The sequence below is a fragment of the Erigeron canadensis genome, chromosome 1 (genome assembly GCF_010389155.1).
Source record: "Erigeron canadensis isolate Cc75 chromosome 1, C_canadensis_v1, whole genome shotgun sequence".
Classification (NCBI taxonomy): domain Eukaryota; kingdom Viridiplantae; phylum Streptophyta; class Magnoliopsida; order Asterales; family Asteraceae; genus Erigeron; species Erigeron canadensis.
The window spans coordinates 24,151,110-24,169,967 of record NC_057761.1 but is presented as its reverse complement, the minus strand read 5'-3'; the positions used below and the strand labels follow the sequence as shown (position 1 = coordinate 24,169,967).

Below are 18,858 nucleotides of genomic sequence, written 5' to 3'. Positions count from 1 at the left end.
AGTTTTCTCTTTTCATTCACCGAGTCGGTAAAAGTCTCCCCGAAAATTGCATATTCCAGGTATATGTTATCACCCGTTGCATAAAAGTTTGTGTTTGCATAAAAAGAGGCTACAACGTAAAATTAAACATATAAGTTAGAAATAAATGGGTTTTAAAAAAGGTTAAAGGTGGAGAGTCGTTGCCAACAGCTAGTTGGCCTTGGGAGTGTGCGAAAATGGGCGTTCGAAATGAGACGGGGAAGGTTTTTTTGGACTATAACGCCACCGTGGCGTTGTGCTTCGCGTCCCGCGAGCATGGCGTTGACGTCCCCGATGGTTTTCGGACATGCAACAAACGCCTAACGCCTCACTCCATATAATCTTAGAACCGGATTAACAAAATCATGAAATATTACACATAAGAAGTCAAAATCGGAGTATAATAAGAAAGTCCAGATCTGCCCACATAGAAATAAATATTTCATATTTATATTTGTTTATCTATATCTATATGTCGTATGCATACCACACACCAAACCCCCATTAATATAAAACGACTGTTTTTATATAGATAGACAGACGGAGAAAACTTGAATAAACACACCCTCTCAGCCGTCCTAAATTCTCTCTTTTTTCTCTCTTCTTTGTAAGCTCATCAAATCCCTTTTTGTACTTTTACTTTCAGATCAAGATTCTTCTCTTTTCAGTATCCAAGATTCTTTTTCTTTACATTCTTTATATAAATAAAGTTTGCATCTTTTTCATTTATATATGTAAATCTTTTATCTTTTTGTTTTGCAGTAGCAGATACAATCAAATGGGTTCTACAGATCCAAAAACCTTCCTGTTTGAAGACGTATCTAAGCATAACAAAACCAAAGATTGCTGGCTTATCGTTGATGGAAAGGTCAAATCTTTTTTACCATTTATTATATATATATATATATATATATATATATATTGATCTGATCTTGATTGTATGATGTTTTGATCACTTGGATTTTGTTGTTGCTTTATGGGTTTTAGTTTTTGTTGAATCTAGTTAATTTTTTTGTTTTATAGCCAATAGGTTGAGAGTGATTTTTTTGTAGATAATTTGATATATTATTGATTTTGGGAATTATGGGGTGTTTTTAGAGTTTGGGTGCTTCTAGATGAAATGATTAACTTATTGTTAAGAATAACTTATTTTACTTCAACTGTAAAGCTCTTAGGCTTGGATCTACTAAGAATTTTAGGGGGTGTTCAGGATTGTGTGTTATTATTGTTACAAAATAAGTAGATAGGCCGTTTTCAGGAGAGTGTTTGGGATTGTTGATATGTTTTAAATAAACAATAAGTCGGAAAGTGCTTAAATAAGCAAATTCGAGTACCTTCATGGCTTGTTAAACTTAGCTATGTAAGACATTTTTTTTGGAAAACAGCGTATTTTAACTTGAGATAAGCATGTGTGGTTTTCGTCATCCAAATACTGAAAAGTGCTTTGTATATAAGTTGTTCAAAGCAGCTGAAAAGCACTTAAAAATATGTAAATCTTGTTGTACAGGTAATGGTTTCAGTTAGATGAGATTATCAAGTATTGATATGAAATATGATTTCTTTTTGAAGAGTTTTCAGTGATAATATCAGTTTGTGTCGGTTGGTTTATGATATATCATGTTGTATTGAAACGTTTTGAATTTACGAAAGGGCCAAAGTTCTCTACTAAAGAGAGTTCATCTCAGCCACTTATAGAAGCACACACTAAATGAGTGTATTAACTTGTCCCTATTTCCCAAATTGTATGACGGAAATGCCTTCCAATCATCAAACAACACTACATATATCTGGACAAACGAAGCTCAATTATGAGCCTTATATAGTTTTATTTTCCTTTTCTTTTCCTTTTATTATACATCTTATTTGGCATTAAGTATCGATAGACCTAAACTTTACCAGGTTTATGATGTAACCCCATTTATGGAGGATCACCCCGGAGGTGATGAAGTTTTGTTAGCTGCAACTGGTAAGTATGAAATATCACTCTAGCGTGTTCATGATCCAGACATATGACAGTAATTTCAGTTTTTGATGTATGCGTGAAATGGTTGCAGGGAAAGATGCAACCGATGATTTTGAGGATGTGGGCCACAGTGATGAGGCTAGAGAAATGATGGAAAAGTATTACATTGGTAAGGTAGACTCGGCAACCGTTCCTAAGAAACGCACGTATGTTGCACCGACTGACAGGGCCTACAATCCCGACAAGACTCAAGATTTTGTTGTTAAGATTTTACAGTTTCTCGTGCCACTTTTGATCCTGGGGTTAGCTTTTGTGGTCAGATCTTACACAAAGGAGAAGTCTGCTTGAGACCTCGCTTGAGGTTTAGATTGTTTGTGGTGTTGAAATTATGTTATGAAGAATGTTAAAGTTAGTTTATGGTGTCTGACTCTGGCTACCATTTTAAACATGTCGAGGTTGTCTTTATTGCGTGAGACTTGTGTTATTACTTGGAATCCTTGTTGGTTTTCTGATGAATGTGCCATTAGGACAAGTCTGTCTTTAATATTGCATTGCACTGAAAACCACTTGGGAGCATTTGGTTCATTAGAATTTGGAGGAATCAAGCGGAATAAAATCATAAGTTTCATTAATTTGTTTGCATTCTACTTTTTGAATTTGAATCTTTTCGAACTACGGAACCAAGATTCCTTAATCTTTGTCTATGGAAAGTCCAGGACTAATATTTTCTTAAGTTTACCATTTTTCTTATTTAGGTGTGCAATTTGTTGCCTCAAGTGTAAAAAGGCTACTAATAAATTGTTATCTTAATGGTTCTAAATTTTAAATTTCATGCCATTTACATACATTTATTCTCCAAATATAACTACACCAAATACTTTCTTTGAAAACCATCTTATTTTCTCAAACATCTTGATATATAGCAAAATAGAGACGCCACTGCACCACATGACCATTCCCGCTCCTGGCAGCATCAGATCAAAGTTTGCAAATTTGCCAGTTCTTGATCTTTTTAGCATACAGATCAGAATGTATGTAGCCAGAGCAATGGCCTGCAACTTCTTCAGAATGTAATTTGAGGATACTAACTCTACCCTTATCATATCTCCACTTTTTGGGGGATGTTATGGTCCTAAATTGGGTAGTGTACGACATGATCCAAAATAAGTTTTAACACTAGCATTGTTCTTTCATGAGAAATGACACCACACAAACTACTATATGCAATGCAGAATAGGGTATATTTCACTCTATGCCCTTACCAACACATCTCATAGTCAGCCCAAGTAAGGTGAATCGCATAACCCTCACGGTGAACCACATTGCAGCAATTATTGTTTGGATAAAGAGATTTGTCTTCAATAAAACTCATTATCCAGGTAAAAGCATATGACCTATCTATTAACCAAATTCTACACCTACTGTGGGAGTTTTTTACTCGTACGTCGCTTCTGTTGAAGCAAATATGTGGCAATCAGTTGATTTATATAATGAGTTTTATTAAACACCTAAACATCTTGTAGTTAATAAAACTTCAATCGATGAAGCACCCAAAATGATTTGTTACATGTAATTATCTGATTGTGATTATTGTCTATCATACACTGATTTCCAAAACACACGTTCAAGCACTCCTTAACTAATCATTCCTTGCACGTTGACATACCTGACAATGAAGTAGATCATGTCGGCCAAGTCAACTCGGGTAAAGCCAGAGACGACAAAAATTACAGAACCAGTTGAAGATACTGTATTTGCCCAAAATGCAGAACAGTAACTATGAATGTAATCAAAGTTTAAGTAGCTGAAAGATATTATTACTAGACACTAGTGGGGCTTTCTTGTACTCAATCGAGAAATGAAACGATACTTCATGCAGGTTCAATGGCAAATGACGGAGAATAACCTCAACAACAAACACAAGGTAATGTCACTTTGGCATCTTTATCTTTCTATCTCATTCTTACTTGGAACTTGAGCAAAAAAGGCACACCCTTCACTTAGAGCACATTACAATCTTGAAGCTTAAAGTGGTCCTCTGAATTCAAAAGTCTAAAAAAGTCGGAACCAGCTCACACTCTTGCCTTAGAGCTTTGATGCAGCCTCTTTGTCCAAAAACCAAGTGAGTTCACCTTCAGGTGCGACCATTTGAACAGGCAATACCTCGGAATCTAGACCATTTCCCAGAGCTACATGCACTGGATGGGCTTTACCTGCCCCTGCTACCACAAGTGCGATATTTGCAGATGAATTGATTACTGGAAAAGTAAATGTAATTCTTTCTGGAGGAGGTTTCGGTGATTCCTTAATGAAGGTAACCCACTTGTCCTTCTCTTGAAGTAGAGGGTGTCCGGGGAATAAAGATGCCACATGTCCATCTGGGCCCATACCCAATAGCATAACATCGAACTTAGGAATACTGCTCGTCTCAGATGTGCTGATTATGCCATTATGAACCAAATGTTTGACACAGGTCTCGTAGTCATCTGCTGCCGCCTCTGCTGACAAGGCATCGTTGATGGCATATACATTTCCAGAAGGAATCGGCAACTGTCAATAACATTTACTTGGTGACAATAATTCCAACAAGCATGAAGATATCTCAATGTCTAGAATTCAAACTCCAATATTAGGGGGCGTTTGGCATGGCGGTATGAAGCAGATTAACATATTATGGCAACTTGACATTGCCATAATAGTTAAAAGTAGTTGGTAAAAGGACTCTAATTATATAAAATGAAGTGTCATCAGTAAAATTTCACCCTTTTCAATGATATAATGAACAGTAATTTTTATCTATTAACTTCTACAAATGACCAAAATTGTCCAAACAATCAAGTTGATTAGATCATATTACAAATACAGACGACTGAAACACTATCACTTGTGACAAGTTTTACTAAAGGTACACACTCTTGCATACTGGCACATTTCATAAAGAATTTACTTATGATAATTAATTCTCATATAATCAGTCTCAGAGACAGCCCTTGACTTTGTGTAATCAAACAAGGAAACCTTTCTTTTCTTTGAAAACAGAATAAATAAATTTCAGAAACATACCTTGGAGAGAAACCCATCATAGGCAAGAAGATAATTGCTATCTGGATGATCTTTAGGAACAACTCTTTCATCGACCCAAAACATATGCCATTTTGACCAATCTACTGAATCTTTATACGGTGCTTCCACTAGCTTCCTGTAATCGCAACAACACAAATACCCATCCAAATATTAGCGCCCAATTCACGTTAATATGTAGATAAATCATGAAAGCAAAACTAAGCTAACTAATGATCCTATTACTTACATAACTCACCCACAGCAACAACACAAAACTAACTATCAAGAAAAGAATATTGAATTGTCCGGAATACAAGAATGAGCTTGAAGATTTAGGGAAAACTATGTATAAACGTATCCAACTTTACCAAAATTACGATTGAATCAATCTAAAAATTCCTATTGTATGCATCAAATTTTCAAGACTTATATTTCTGTGTAGCATGTGACTCCATATACATGTATCCAGGAAAACTTTATAACTTCAATGTATATTTTCACATTTGAGTATATTCAACTTTCTAAGACTTCCTATTAAGTCTTACAATACATACAGCAGTAAATTCTGAGACTTTGATACATACAATAGGAGAGTACTTAGTTCGATACATACGATAATAATAATTATGTTAAAGTTGCAGGATACACTCTAGCATAGCTTCCACAAAGATTTAATCTTTTCCCTCATAAAATTTACAATTGGAAAAATCACTCTATCAAATCCAAATTACCAAAAATTAACAAAAACAAAATAGAATTCATATATGGCTTATTTGATCACCTACATGAAATTACAAGGAATCAAACCATCAAGAAAACAATCAAAAACCAAGATTCATAATCAAAGTTTATAACTTTCTTTCACCAAAATCCAAATCACATCATCCAAACATATACCCACAATCAAAAAACCAAAATTAAGCCTAAAGATCAAATCTTTTTTCACCCAATATTAAAAAAGCAAGAATCTTTTATTGATTTAAATAACAATTACCTGAGTGACTTGATCAAAGATCCACCAGAAACAACAACAGTGAAAGACCCCTTTTCCTTAATATACTTTTCAGAAAGATCAGCTGTATATTTAGCAAGAGATACAGAAAGGGCTTCTTCTGAATCAAACACGTGTACTTTTTTGTCAGTCATGTTTGCAGATGTTGTTGTTGACCCTGCTGCTTTTGTCTTGAAACAGATGGGTTTTGCAGGGTTTTGAGCAGAGACTGTTAATGAAATGGTGGGCCGAAAAGATCGGTTGGTGACTGGAAACAGTAAAGATGAAGATGGTGAAACGGATTGAATATGAGGAGTGTGTGTAAGTGTGTGTAAAAAAGACTGGGATGTATATATAGATGATATTGCCATATATATGAATGATATGATGATGATGTGTGTACTTTTTTTTTGGGGATTTTATTTTAAGTGATTGATTGAAGTGTAAGTGATTTTACCTAACACTTTCACGTGTTTGATGAAGTTTTGTTATTGCTTGGTTTGGTCGGCATATATGAAAATATAAAATTATCTTGGCGAACTATACTATGTATGTCACACACGTAAGTTTTTTGTTTGAAGCTCCATTACTTCGAATAATGTTTGATCGAAATTTCTTACAACAATATCAAGTCTTGTTAAAAACAAGGTATCAAAAAGATGGGATGTCAACATTTGCTAGTAAAGGCCGTACCCCCCAAAAAAAAAACCATGGTTAATATATTGAGACTAGACTATCGGGAGTATCCGTTTAAAGAGTTTTTTTTTTCTTCAAGAAGTACTTAAGAACGTCCCGAAATGTTCTCAGGGGTGTTCTTGACCATAAAAAATGTTTTGTCTCTTCCATTTTGAACGGACATTATATTTGTTTTTTCCTAAAAAGTTAACTTGTCAACCTGGTAGTGTCTAAGGGACATTAATGGAATGTCTCGACTCTTGATAGTCGACTATTAGGAGTAGCCCTTTCAAGAGCATTCCCTCTTCAAAAAGTGCTTCGAAACGCCCGTGAATGCCCCCGGGGGTACCCAACCATAAAATTGCTTTCCTATTCCATTTTGAATGCCCTTGTCCTTTGTTTTTTCTTCAAAAAGTCCACTTGTCAACCTATAAGTGGGGGTAGGGGTGGGGCATTTAGGGAGTGCTTGAGTCTAAGAAAGACATGTGATAAAGCCGCTCACTATAGGTCGTCATTTGCTCATCTAAATGCTCGTCGACCAAGACCTTATGTACCACCTTAGACAATCCAGTGGGTTCAAGGTGGGGTCCATTTAAGTGTGTATGTGTGTACGATTTTATATTTTTTATTTGGAAATGAGAAGAGAGAGTGTATATATGTGAGTTTATAATTTTTTAATTAAGGATGAGATGAAAATGAAGGTATGTAAGGAGATTGTAGTTTTTGAGTATATCTTGGAGGAGGAAAAAAACTGATGTGACAGTGATGAGATGACGGTGTTAGAATATGGAGCGGCCTAAGAGTGTGTGATGAAAAGACATTGATTTAACAAAAAAGTAAAATGATGTTTAAAAAGAAAAAAAAAAACTAAACAAACCGGTTTTGAGCTAGGCAACCCCTTTCTTGCTTAAACAAAAAAAAATAAAATAACATACTTCTTTTAAACCGATGGATGTCAATCCGATTGAACGGGCTAGTTTAAACTAATTTTAAAAGCATTGATTATGCCCTTTTTCATTTCTCTTGATCTCACTAGACGTTGTAGGGTGTGTTAGTGTTAATGTGCGGTTGCCAAAACTTAAATGGTTGCAACCACTAAAATTATGACATGTGTACAAGTCGAAATTTGTCAATACTTGCCAAAAGATAATAAGTGTTTGCTAAAACTTGTCGAAATCCTTGGCAGAAAACAAACCGGAAAAGTGTTTTATAATAAACTTGGGATTGGGGGTTGGAAATTCGGAATCGAAGCATGTTGTGATGTCATGCCGAATGATAGAAAAAAATTACTTCTGGCGTCACGCCATCATCCGACATTAACTAGATTTAGATGTGACATGGGCGACATTAACTAGATTTAGATGTGACATGGGCAAATTGATGCAAGTTAAATATGATCATTAGTTGGAGTGGTGAGGGGTGTATCCCCTATTGAGTAGATGGAGGTTCAAATATTTTGGGAGCATAATTGGTGTATTTAAATTTAAAAATAGATATAAATAGCTTTGCTGTTAAAATAGGAAGAGTTAAATACAATAACCGATGTGGTTAATTTGATATAAATTGTTATTTTAGGGCAATGCCTAATGTGAAAATTTAATAGCAATGTAAATCGTGATTTTAAAAAGTATTTGTATGTTTAAATTACAATGTTGCCGTGAGAAAATAGTGTCAAATGACACCAAATTGACTCTTAGGGGTCGTTTGGTTTGCATAATGTTTTTGAAGAAATTAATATTTTTCAAATGAATTGAAATTTGAATGAATTGGAAACTAATTAGGTCGCGTTTGGTTCACAGAATTTAATGGAATATGATGGAATTGGAATTGAATTCCATTCCTTAGTGTGTTTGGTTGGTTAAAGATGGAGGAATCACATTCCATTGGAATGTTAACATTCCCTCATTTGATGGAATCTCCAATCCTTGGGATGGGGGAAGGAATCTCATTCCGTCCCTCACTTAAATCTTCAAAAAATAAAAAACATTCCGTCAAATTCCATTCCTTCAGATTCCAATTCCTTTGAAAGATTACATTCCTTCCAAAAACATTCCGCGAACCAAACGCGCCCTATGGATTGTAATCTAATGGAATTAGAATTTGAATGAATTATAATTTGTATTTGTTTGATTGACCGAAGTTAAATTGAATTGAATGGAATGAAATTCATAATATAAATAATAATAATAAAATAATTAATAAATATATTTTTATAAAATTTAAATATTAGTACTTTCTATAAAAAAAAGTTATAAATGTCTATAAAATATTATTATATTTTATAAAATAATAAAAAAAATATTATAGTATAATAAATATTTTTATAAAAAAATAAAATTTTTATAATCTAACATTATTACATTATAAAATAAATAACTATTTGTTAATTAATTATTTTACATAAATTAAAAATAAACTTTTATAAAATAGAATAATTATATAAAATTCTGACTTATTGTTGAATAAGAATATATATTAATTTTATAGTAATAATAATAATACTAATATATTATAAATAATAATAATAATTATTATTATTATTATAACTAAATATTATTATTTTTATTAAATTATTATATTAATTATAATAACAATTTTTATTTATATTAAAATTAGTTATTTTTAATTGTTATAATATTAATTATTATAAATATTAATAATAACTATTATTTAATTTAATATAATAATAATAAGAGTAATAATAACTAATAATAATAAATATGTTTATTAATTATTTCATTATAATATTATTTTTTATTAATAATAATAATAATAAATATTATTATATATAATACTTATTATTTTTACTAATAATAATTATTTATATTTTTATAATATCAATTATTATATATAATAATAATAACTATTATTATAATTTAATATAATAATAATAATAATAACTAATAATAATTAATATTATATTAGTTATATAAATTATGGTATTAGTAATTCATATTTTATTATTATTATTATTATTATTATTATTATTATTATTATTATAAATAATAGTAATTGAAAAATACAATATCTATGAAATAAAACATAATAATAATTTTAAAAGAGGTAAATTATGAATTCCATTGGAATTCAAACTTTTCATCCAAATTGCCATGGAATCTTGAATTCCTTTATATGATGGAATTTAAAGGATTCAAATTCCAATTCCTTACGAACCAAACAAGTCATAGAATGGAATCTGAATTCCATTCTGTGAACCAAACAGGATATGAAATGAAATTCATATTCCAACGAGCTCTGCGAACCAAACACCCCTTAGTTTTTCTATAAACACAAGTATATTAATAAATGGAAAATGCCTTAGTTATGGTGATTCAAATACAATCTTGCACTATCCAGAAGAAAAATAAATAATAATAATCTTTTATAAAAATAAAAGAGAATTGTTTCTAGAAAATTTTTATAGAAAATTTTCTATGTGACAAACTTACAACCTTTCCTACAAATGATTTTAGAAATCATGACATCATACTTAAAATTATAATTTTAGCAACATTTTAGTTTTTTTTTAAAAGTAATCCATCTTAACACTATCTTAATTACTTTATTAATTTTTCATATAAATGATTTTAGAAATTATGACATCATATTTAAAATTATAATTTTAGCAACATTTTAGTTTTTTCAAAAATTAATCCATCTTAACACTATCTTAATTACTTTATTAATTTTTCATATAATTTTATAATTATATTTAAGTCTTGATGAAACTTTAATAAATTTAGACATTTTTTTTTATTTATTTTCAAGTAAAAAGAATATTTTGAAGTAAAATATATATAGTTATATGCATTTTGTTTACAAAACTATAAAAAAAAATGTTGTAAATAATTACATAGATATTTAAGAATAGACTCAATCCATTTCGTCACAACTCAATGATGATCTTACGTTTTTAAAAAACTTTCATTAATATGCCCGAGTTGAACCCAGGCTAATTAGCTAGTAATATAAAAGATAACATTGTAATTGATCTTTACATAAAAAACGATTTCCATACCTTAAGAATTGTATGTATTCCAAAAAGTGTCACATTAATAAATAAATGGGTCGAAATAGCAACATTTGTATGATATATCAATATCATACGATAAGCATTTGATATGGCTAGTTGTAATTTTTTTCATATACATAAGGAAATATTAGTACATGTGTTGAAGGCCAATGTATCTAATATAGTAATATGTATATAGCAACTCTTTCTATTAATTAGCATAACACTGTATGGGAAAAAAATAATTGACCTTTACAGATTTTTAAAACAAGTTCACAACAAATCAATTTTGACAAGAACCACAAAAGTTAATAACATGCTATCAGTCATCTCATGGGCGATGACGCTTGCCCTATCTTTTTTTGTTTATGCATCGGAAATAAATTAAGAATAAACAAACATGAATCACCTATTTAGTCTTAGTTTTCTTAATGATGCCTTGTGTTCGAGCTACGAATTGTCAAACCATGTAAAAGCTTAGCATAGCCAAGAAAGTTGAGTTTTCCATCTGTACTTCTTATCCAATCCTTCAGTACTGCGTGTGCCGTTGGCCCCACATTCATTTCCTGCGTTGGTGTTCCGTGATAATTTAGATTTGAGAACAAAATTCATATTAAAGTATGGTAGGGTGGTATCTAAAAACAATTAGTTATAGAAGGGTTGATTTGGTCATGTTCTATTTGTGACAAGTGAAACTGGTCAAGCACAAAATATAGCAAAAAGTTCATAACAAAAATGAGACCAGTTGTCCTAACAGATCGATAGTCACCTAATGGTCTTTTCTCTTATTGAAATCCACCAACTAAATCACTTTATTAGGAGTTGGATTATTGTTGTAAATGTATAACTTTTTCAATGATATTAAACACAAACTATTAATGACAAATAATTAAAAATATATGGACAGTGGTTCTGGTCAAACCAACTAGATCCTTACGGTGTCAAAAGTTACCCGTTTGGACCTTACTCATCATTACCCACCCATTTCATCACTTGTAGTCAAGATAGACAAGAAGTTAACAAGTACCTGTGCTAATGCATCTACTGAAATGACTCGGTTTCCTTCTAGTTCAAAAAATTCAAATGCCGTAGTGGCAATGGTCTCCCATCCTTCAAGCGCCTCAAGTTGATGTGGGCTAATTGCAGCGGCACAGAACTCTTCAAATGTCATCCGAGTGTATGTAAGGGGTTTCATCTTTAATGGAAAAAAAAGATTTATTGTTACCATGAGTTAAACCTGCTGACACAAAACTTACATAACAAGAAATTATCTTACTGTATCCAATATATCAAGAACCCTTGATTCTCTCATGGCGGCAGTGGAATGTTTCACAAGAGCCTGCACATTTCTCAATTAGATATGAAGGTCTCATATCCTAAGATAGATGCTCGTATTAAGTAACAAAAGTATGACTCACCATTCTAAAATTGTCAAGAGAAACATATCCATCTTTTGGTTCCAAGAGATCAAACTGAGCTCTCAAGTAAACAAGTTCATCCTCAGTCAAAGCTTTCGAGAGTGCCTTACAACATCAATAAGTAGCATATATTTATACATCAAACCATAAATAAACTATATATGTACAAAAAAAAAAAGAACCCTTAAAAGTAAAAACTCAAAATCACTTGTCAAGTGATGGATACCTTCAATGCTGCACGCTTTAAAGGTGAAGATCGAAGATATGACTTGACTAACTTGTATATCAAAATGTCTAACGGGACTGCACGGTCTTCATCTCTTAACCAAGGGTGAGCTGCAGATAGTCATTTACCAGTTACTAATATAATAATAGACCTGACAAGTGCCAGTAGTATATATATATGTACAAAAAAAGAACCCTTAAAAGTAAAAACTCTTACTCAAGGCTTGAGAAGCAGTCATTCTTTTCCTATGATCCTTGTTGAGAAGTCTCTTGACAAAATCTTTGGCTTCAGGAGTTACGGAAGGCCAAGGCGAATCATTAAGATTAGGATCAGCCCTCAATACGGATCGGAATATTCCGGATTCTGTCCGAGCAAAGAAGGGTCGACTCCCACATAATAATATATATGTTATAACACCGATACTCCAAATGTCAGCCTCCACATTGTATGACCGGTGGAGTACTTCTGGCGCTACATAGTATGCACTGCCAACAATATCATTGAGTCGTTGGTCTGCAAATGCACAAGAAATCATTTTTATTAGACATAAAAACAGTGAAGCAATGATTCATACATGGTAATAGCTTAAGTATTTTCCTAAGAGGTAGCGATAGGCAGTCAAGCAGTCGGTAACAAGTCAAAAAGGTATCATATTGAAACAGGTCACTTTGCGACCGTATCGAAAAAGGCCAGTTTGGTTTGGGTCGACCCACCAATCATCAATCATTTTATTATCTTATAAATCATTCATCTACTAACCCTGACAACAAATAAGGGTCATTCCAACAGTAATCTGAGACTTCAATTAAAACGATTCAGGAGACTGCATAAATAATAAACTTTGTGTGACTGTTAGCCCGGTTAACCCATTCCCCTTTGATCTAAATATTTTAATTAACCAATTAGAGAGTTGTGATCCGCTTGAAAATAAAACACAATCCAATTGACCAATCATAAGGGGAATGGCTAACAAGTGCCATTTCTATACTTGACACTCGATGCTCTTTACCATGATTGGAAAAACTTTCAGATACTTTAGATCATCAAAACTAACATGCTTTCTGTTATGAATCTTGCAATTTAAATTAGCAGCTTCACAAGATCGAAGGAATCTTATGTCCCCATTTAAATTACAGTTCGAATTGTTTTTACTATAGGAAAAATGTTCTCCACCTAGTTCACTTAAACAGCTTTCTTAATACGCCCATCCCCGGTTGGGTACAGTTTCCTTTTCATCCTCCGTTGTATCCGTTACCCGAATTCGTGCAAGTAATCAGGTGATATACGAAAGGGTTAAAATTACGATAAGAGCTAAAAACATGAGAAACGCATCTACCAAGATTTGAATTCTCGTAGCAGGCATATGTGGCAAGGGTAGTCTAAATGTAAGAATTGTGCTTTTCAGGGTTAATAATTAGCTAAAGAGGCAAAGTATACAATTATAGTATGCCACTTTGCAATCATTAAATAAGTAACAATATTACTTCCAAAACAAAGCATCTCCATAAATAAGTTTTAAAAGTCAAGTATTATGCTTAATTTGATAAATTATGTGGTGCTAAGTCGAGCATCATTGGAAAGAACTCGTCACTCAAAAGCAATCTATGTTGGCGAGATGGTTGCCTAAATTTACATTTTGTTCATACTTACATTATTTCCAGTAAAATATCACTCAGGACCTATCAGCCTAGCAAAGATGGGAAGAAGCTGTGTAAAGAAAATACAACGTACCTGGTCTAGCAAAATCAGATAAACCAAAATCTATAACCTTCATTGGCGATTCTTCGTCTCGTGTGCTGAAAAGGAAGTTCTGCCCCAAAAACAGGTCAACGTATTAAAAGCCATGTTAGAATGATAAATGAATTCATTACGTCCAGAAAATTCAAACGGTAATTAAATCAATTAAAACAAATCATACACGACACGTACCTCCGGCTTTAAATCACGGTGCACAACACCCTGAAGATGACAAAAAGAAGCTACACTCAAAATTTGAACAACTATTGATTTTGCATCATTTTCGGTATATCTTCCACCTCTGCAATAATATAAAGGCTACTATGTTAATGCATAAGAAAATAGATACCACATGCTCCCAACATAACCAATAAAAAACATGGTATTTCATTATCACCTGGCTAAAATGCGGTCAAGCAATTCTCCCCCTTCGCACAGTCTGTCATATACCATAATTTCGTTGATATCAGAAATCAGAGACGAAAGATGTTCCCAGAATGGGACATGAAACATAAACTCCGCCATCAAGTATTTGAATTTTCAACTTACAGAATCATATTACATGTAACTTAAAGGGTGTTTGGAATTGCATATTTAGTGCTTATCGCATTCAAAATAAGAACCTCCTAAGGCTAAGGTGCTTTCAAAAAGACAAGTTTTTCCTCTCAAAATAAGCTAAAAAGCAAAAGTTGATTTATGCATCCAAACACTTATAAGTGCTTTTTGTCATAAACACAATTAGCTATAAGTACTTGAAAATATGCAATCCTAAACGCTCAATTAATATCACATGCATCGAAATAATAAATGGCTTTACAAATGAGAACATGACGAGATGGAATACGTACTCCATAACTATATATACACTCTGATCATCCTCAAATGCCTCATGAAACTGGACCATATGTTGATGTCCAGATAAACCCTTCAATAACTTCACCTCCCTACGTACATCTTCAATCGATATCGCTGTTGTCATCTACCCAAAAAAGCAAACAAATCTTTTAGCATTGAAAGAAACAAAAGTTGCCCTCCTAGCAAATAACACCAATAACAAGGTCCTCACTAAATAACCCTAAAGTTCAAATCTTTATCATCTAAATCAATAAAGAAATGTATAAGCTGGCTTATCCTAAATTCTGATACCAAAGACATTATGATCATATGCATCAAAATTCAATACTTGTACAATAATTAAAACAAATCGTTTGGCACCAAAACAACTCAAGTCACTTTCTTAGCAAATGACAAATAATCCTATAGTTCAAATCTTTATCATCTAAATCAACACACGGGGTAAATGAATCACTTACCCAAAAACTTTATAACAACAGTATTCGATCAAATATATCAAAACTCGTTACTAAAACGCAAACCGTCTCCAAGGTGGTCTAGTGGTAAGGCGTCCTAAAGGTCTCAAAATTCAAACCACCTCACTAGGTAAACATGTTGGGACGGCCAGTTAAAAAGTCTAGGAAACGGGCATCGATAAAACAGTTAAACAGCATATATAAGAACTAAAGGCTCGACTTTCGCTTAAACAATTATCCCTCTACGTTTACCCGTTTCAATAATAAACACACGGAGATATGAAGAGTAATAAATAAAGTAAAAAACCTTGGATTTAGAAATGATTTTAACAGCAACAGGATGATTTTTTAGAGGTCCTTTTTTACATTTGGCCCAACAAGTATGACCAAAATGCCCTCTCCCAACTTCTTTACCCAGCTCATATTTTGACCCAAAATTCTTACTATATCCAAAACTTTTATCCAATTCTCTGTTACCGTTACCATTCACCTCACCACCACCGCCGCCGCCGCCGCCAGCTCCACCGTCATTTTCCGGTATAGCTGCCGTCTTCTGCCGTTTCAAAAGGGCAGACATGATGGGCTTCGCCGGAGAAGGAGGTGGGAAAGGCCATTTGAACATCCGTCTTGGAGTCCTCGCCGGAGACGGCGTCGGAGGTATTCCGGCAGGGTAAGTCTGTCCCCATGGGCTGCCGGTGAAAGAATGACTTGGGGTTGTGGTGTTTGACCTCCCACCACCGTTGACTGCCGGAGATGGGGTTCTGGGTTTTGGACTCCGGCGAGGTGGTTGTGGGTGGTGGTGGTGATTTTGGACGGTGGATCCAGGGGTATTTTCGTCTTTTACAACGGCGTCTTTGCTGCAGCAATGACCCATTAACGGCAGCTGCTGCTTATGATCTAGCTCTTTTTTTTTTCTTTTGAAAAGTCTACTGGTTTGGTTTTGTTATATGGAAATTTCAATAGTGTTTGTTATGATTTTTTTTAAAATTAATAATGTGTGTGTAAACTGTGTAACATATATATATATTTTTTTTGAAAAAGATGTTGATGATGACTAGAGAGAAAGCAAAGAAAAGAAAGAAAAATCAAAGAGAGGGTTTGAATTTTTGATGATATAATTAATTAAAAAAACAACTTAATTTAATTTAAAGTACATATTAACAACTCGTGTTAACTATTTTTAACTAGTCCCGTACTTAGAGTAGTGATTTGCACAATAGACAAGTAACTGCTTAGTGCTGCTTTCTGCGGGTTTTGAGCCCCAATACTTCGACGGTGTATGGGAAGGTTAAGATGTAGGCAGATCTTACCTCTACCTAAGTAGAGAGGCTGTTTTCAGTTTCTACCTAAATGGTAGAAAAAGCCCTTCAACTGGGTTGGATCAGTGGTTGGAGCTTATGCCTCTGGAAACAGAGGTCATGGGTTCGATCTTCATGCCCAGCAAGGCTGAAGGTCCTTTTCTACCTATGGTAGAACCTGGAAGCAGCATCTCTACCTTTGGTAGGGGTAAGACTGTCTACATATCAACCTCCCTCATACACCGTCGAAGACGGTATTAGGACCCAAAACCCGTAGAACACGATACTGAGAGTTACTTACAATAGATACTTCTCACAAGTCATATAACATTCTAAAACACATTTGATATTTGGTGTTGTTCGATTAATATATTTATGTTAACACTATATCATTCTCTAGTTATCTAATTATTACTTTTAATTAAAAAAATCTTATGAAAAATAAAACATAAACACACATTTAAACACTTTTCACTTTTCACAGTATAGAGGGCCCATCATTTCATCTCTTCCTCATCGGCTCCCCGACAAAACACCATGGCAAAGTTTTTTGATGAAGTTGTGCCAACATTTTCAGATGTTGTTTGCGCTAGTACTTTTAATGTGCATGTAAACGGATAAGGTTTTACTTGATAAAAATATTTCGAGTTTCTGTTTAGTTTTTACATGTAGCGAAATAAGCGAGTTTGATTTGTGCTTATGGTCAGTTCCAACCAGTTCCTAAATTACCTCTTAAATATTTGCTTGACAAATTTACAGTGCTAATTTAGTAACAAATTTACATATATACTTTATACATTATTATGAATAATTAGAGGTTATTATGGATTTATGACCTCTCTCAAGAAAGTCAAAATGTATAGAAAGCCGTAAACTTTGAACAGGCAAAGCAAGTAAGCTAAGCCAACGTTTTCCAACTAACCTAAAATCATCACCGTCTTAACTTTGTTTATAAATTTGTGTCTATTATTTTGCTTGTTTTTATTTATGGATCGTCAACTTTTTACATGTCACACTTTGCTCATACTTTTTCAGAATTAATACGTTTACCTATCATCATCATTTTTTTATTTGATAGAATATATATAAACACAGTGATGATAGATATTATTGGACTTTATTCTAACTTCTAGTATATATATTAATTGATGGTTAAATATTATTCAACTCATCGGCTTAGGTATTATTCTAAATTCTTGTCTAGTATATATATTGATATTGATTGATGTTTAAAAAGAGAGTATTATTCAACTCAATGAGAATTGATATATAGCGATGTATGTGATTTTTTTTTTCTTTTCCAAATGAAAAAAGTTTGTCTTAAAAAATTCATTACTTTAGATTCTGGATTAATGGAGTAGACCTTTTCTTTTTGTATGTAATAACAATGACAATGTAAGATTGATTTGTTAATAAAGAGAATTAATATACCTACCACAAAATTTGATTCATTCAACATAGTTATACTTTACAGTTTATACAATCAACTATAAAAGTAATTAAGAGTATACTGAATAAACCAAAGTTCATAATACTGTACTAATTCACCTCTCGTTAAAAAAGTTCGTTATTCATTCTCTACATACCCTTTATAATTATTATAAGTTCATAGTATAAGAGATCTCCAACTTAAAATCAGGAGGAATCGAACACTATTTCTACATTGTGCTTCTTTTAATAATAAACCAAATGAAATAATATCTTGACAAGAAATGCTACGTCGGAAAATTGAATATGTAGTTAAAGTTCTTAGATGCAATCACACATACATATTACATAGATGATTGATATATTACAAAAATGTGTCCCTTGATTTTCATGGTAACTGCATAAAAAAATGATGCAGTTAATTGCATCAAGCTAAACCCTTATTAAAAATAAACAATGGAGACAAATTGTGACATTTTAATAAATTAGATGATTATCTAGTACCTAAAAATCATACTAATATATTTGTTTAGTAAATTTATCTTTTGGATAAACATATATATAATGCTATGTTTGAAATATTAATTAAATGTGAGTAAATATGTATGGCACCATATACACTAGCTAAAAGTTACACATCAAAATACCCTTATTTGTAGGTTTCTAAAGTATTTCTCATTTCCTATTTCCTATTTCCTACTTACTATCGAGTGAATTAC

At 32.7% G+C, this 18,858-nt stretch overlaps 3 protein-coding genes across 4 annotated transcripts; 1 reads left to right on the top strand and 2 right to left on the bottom strand.

Annotated features, from left to right (window-relative positions):
* The first annotated feature begins 506 nt into the window (after nucleotides 1-506).
* LOC122586163 (cytochrome b5-like) lies at nucleotides 507-2,613 on the top strand. Of its 2 annotated transcripts, none has more exons than XM_043758272.1 (4): nucleotides 507-625; nucleotides 784-886; nucleotides 1,918-1,984; nucleotides 2,073-2,613. In XM_043758272.1, exons 2-4 carry the CDS (start codon nucleotides 797-799, stop codon nucleotides 2,327-2,329), a joined length of 414 nt encoding a protein of 137 aa, XP_043614207.1. In that variant the 5' UTR covers nucleotides 507-625; nucleotides 784-796; the 3' UTR covers nucleotides 2,330-2,613. The 2 variants fall into 2 exon arrangements, with proteins under 2 accessions (XP_043614207.1, XP_043614206.1); XM_043758271.1 differs by having other exon boundaries at nucleotides 781-886.
* A 910-nt stretch (nucleotides 2,614-3,523) lies between these two features.
* LOC122602924 (probable 6-phosphogluconolactonase 4, chloroplastic) lies at nucleotides 3,524-6,454 on the bottom strand. Its single transcript, XM_043775538.1, has 3 exons — nucleotides 6,039-6,454; nucleotides 5,045-5,180; nucleotides 3,524-4,531 (listed from the first exon to the last, which is right to left on the bottom strand). The coding sequence occupies exons 1-3, from the start codon at nucleotides 6,404-6,406 to the stop codon at nucleotides 4,067-4,069; spliced, it is 969 nt and encodes a 322-aa protein (XP_043631473.1). The 5' UTR covers nucleotides 6,407-6,454; the 3' UTR covers nucleotides 3,524-4,066.
* Nucleotides 6,455-10,955: 4,501 nt separating this feature from the next.
* LOC122600137 (CDPK-related kinase 6-like) lies at nucleotides 10,956-16,436 on the bottom strand. The gene is made up of 11 exons (XM_043772805.1): nucleotides 15,721-16,436; nucleotides 14,952-15,082; nucleotides 14,501-14,542; nucleotides 14,296-14,404; nucleotides 14,098-14,176; nucleotides 12,583-12,879; nucleotides 12,367-12,476; nucleotides 12,141-12,245; nucleotides 11,999-12,061; nucleotides 11,750-11,917; nucleotides 10,956-11,288 (listed from the first exon to the last, which is right to left on the bottom strand). Exons 1-11 carry the CDS (start codon nucleotides 16,285-16,287, stop codon nucleotides 11,151-11,153), a joined length of 1,809 nt encoding a protein of 602 aa, XP_043628740.1. The 5' UTR covers nucleotides 16,288-16,436; the 3' UTR covers nucleotides 10,956-11,150.
* Nucleotides 16,437-18,858: the final 2,422 nt, after the last annotated feature.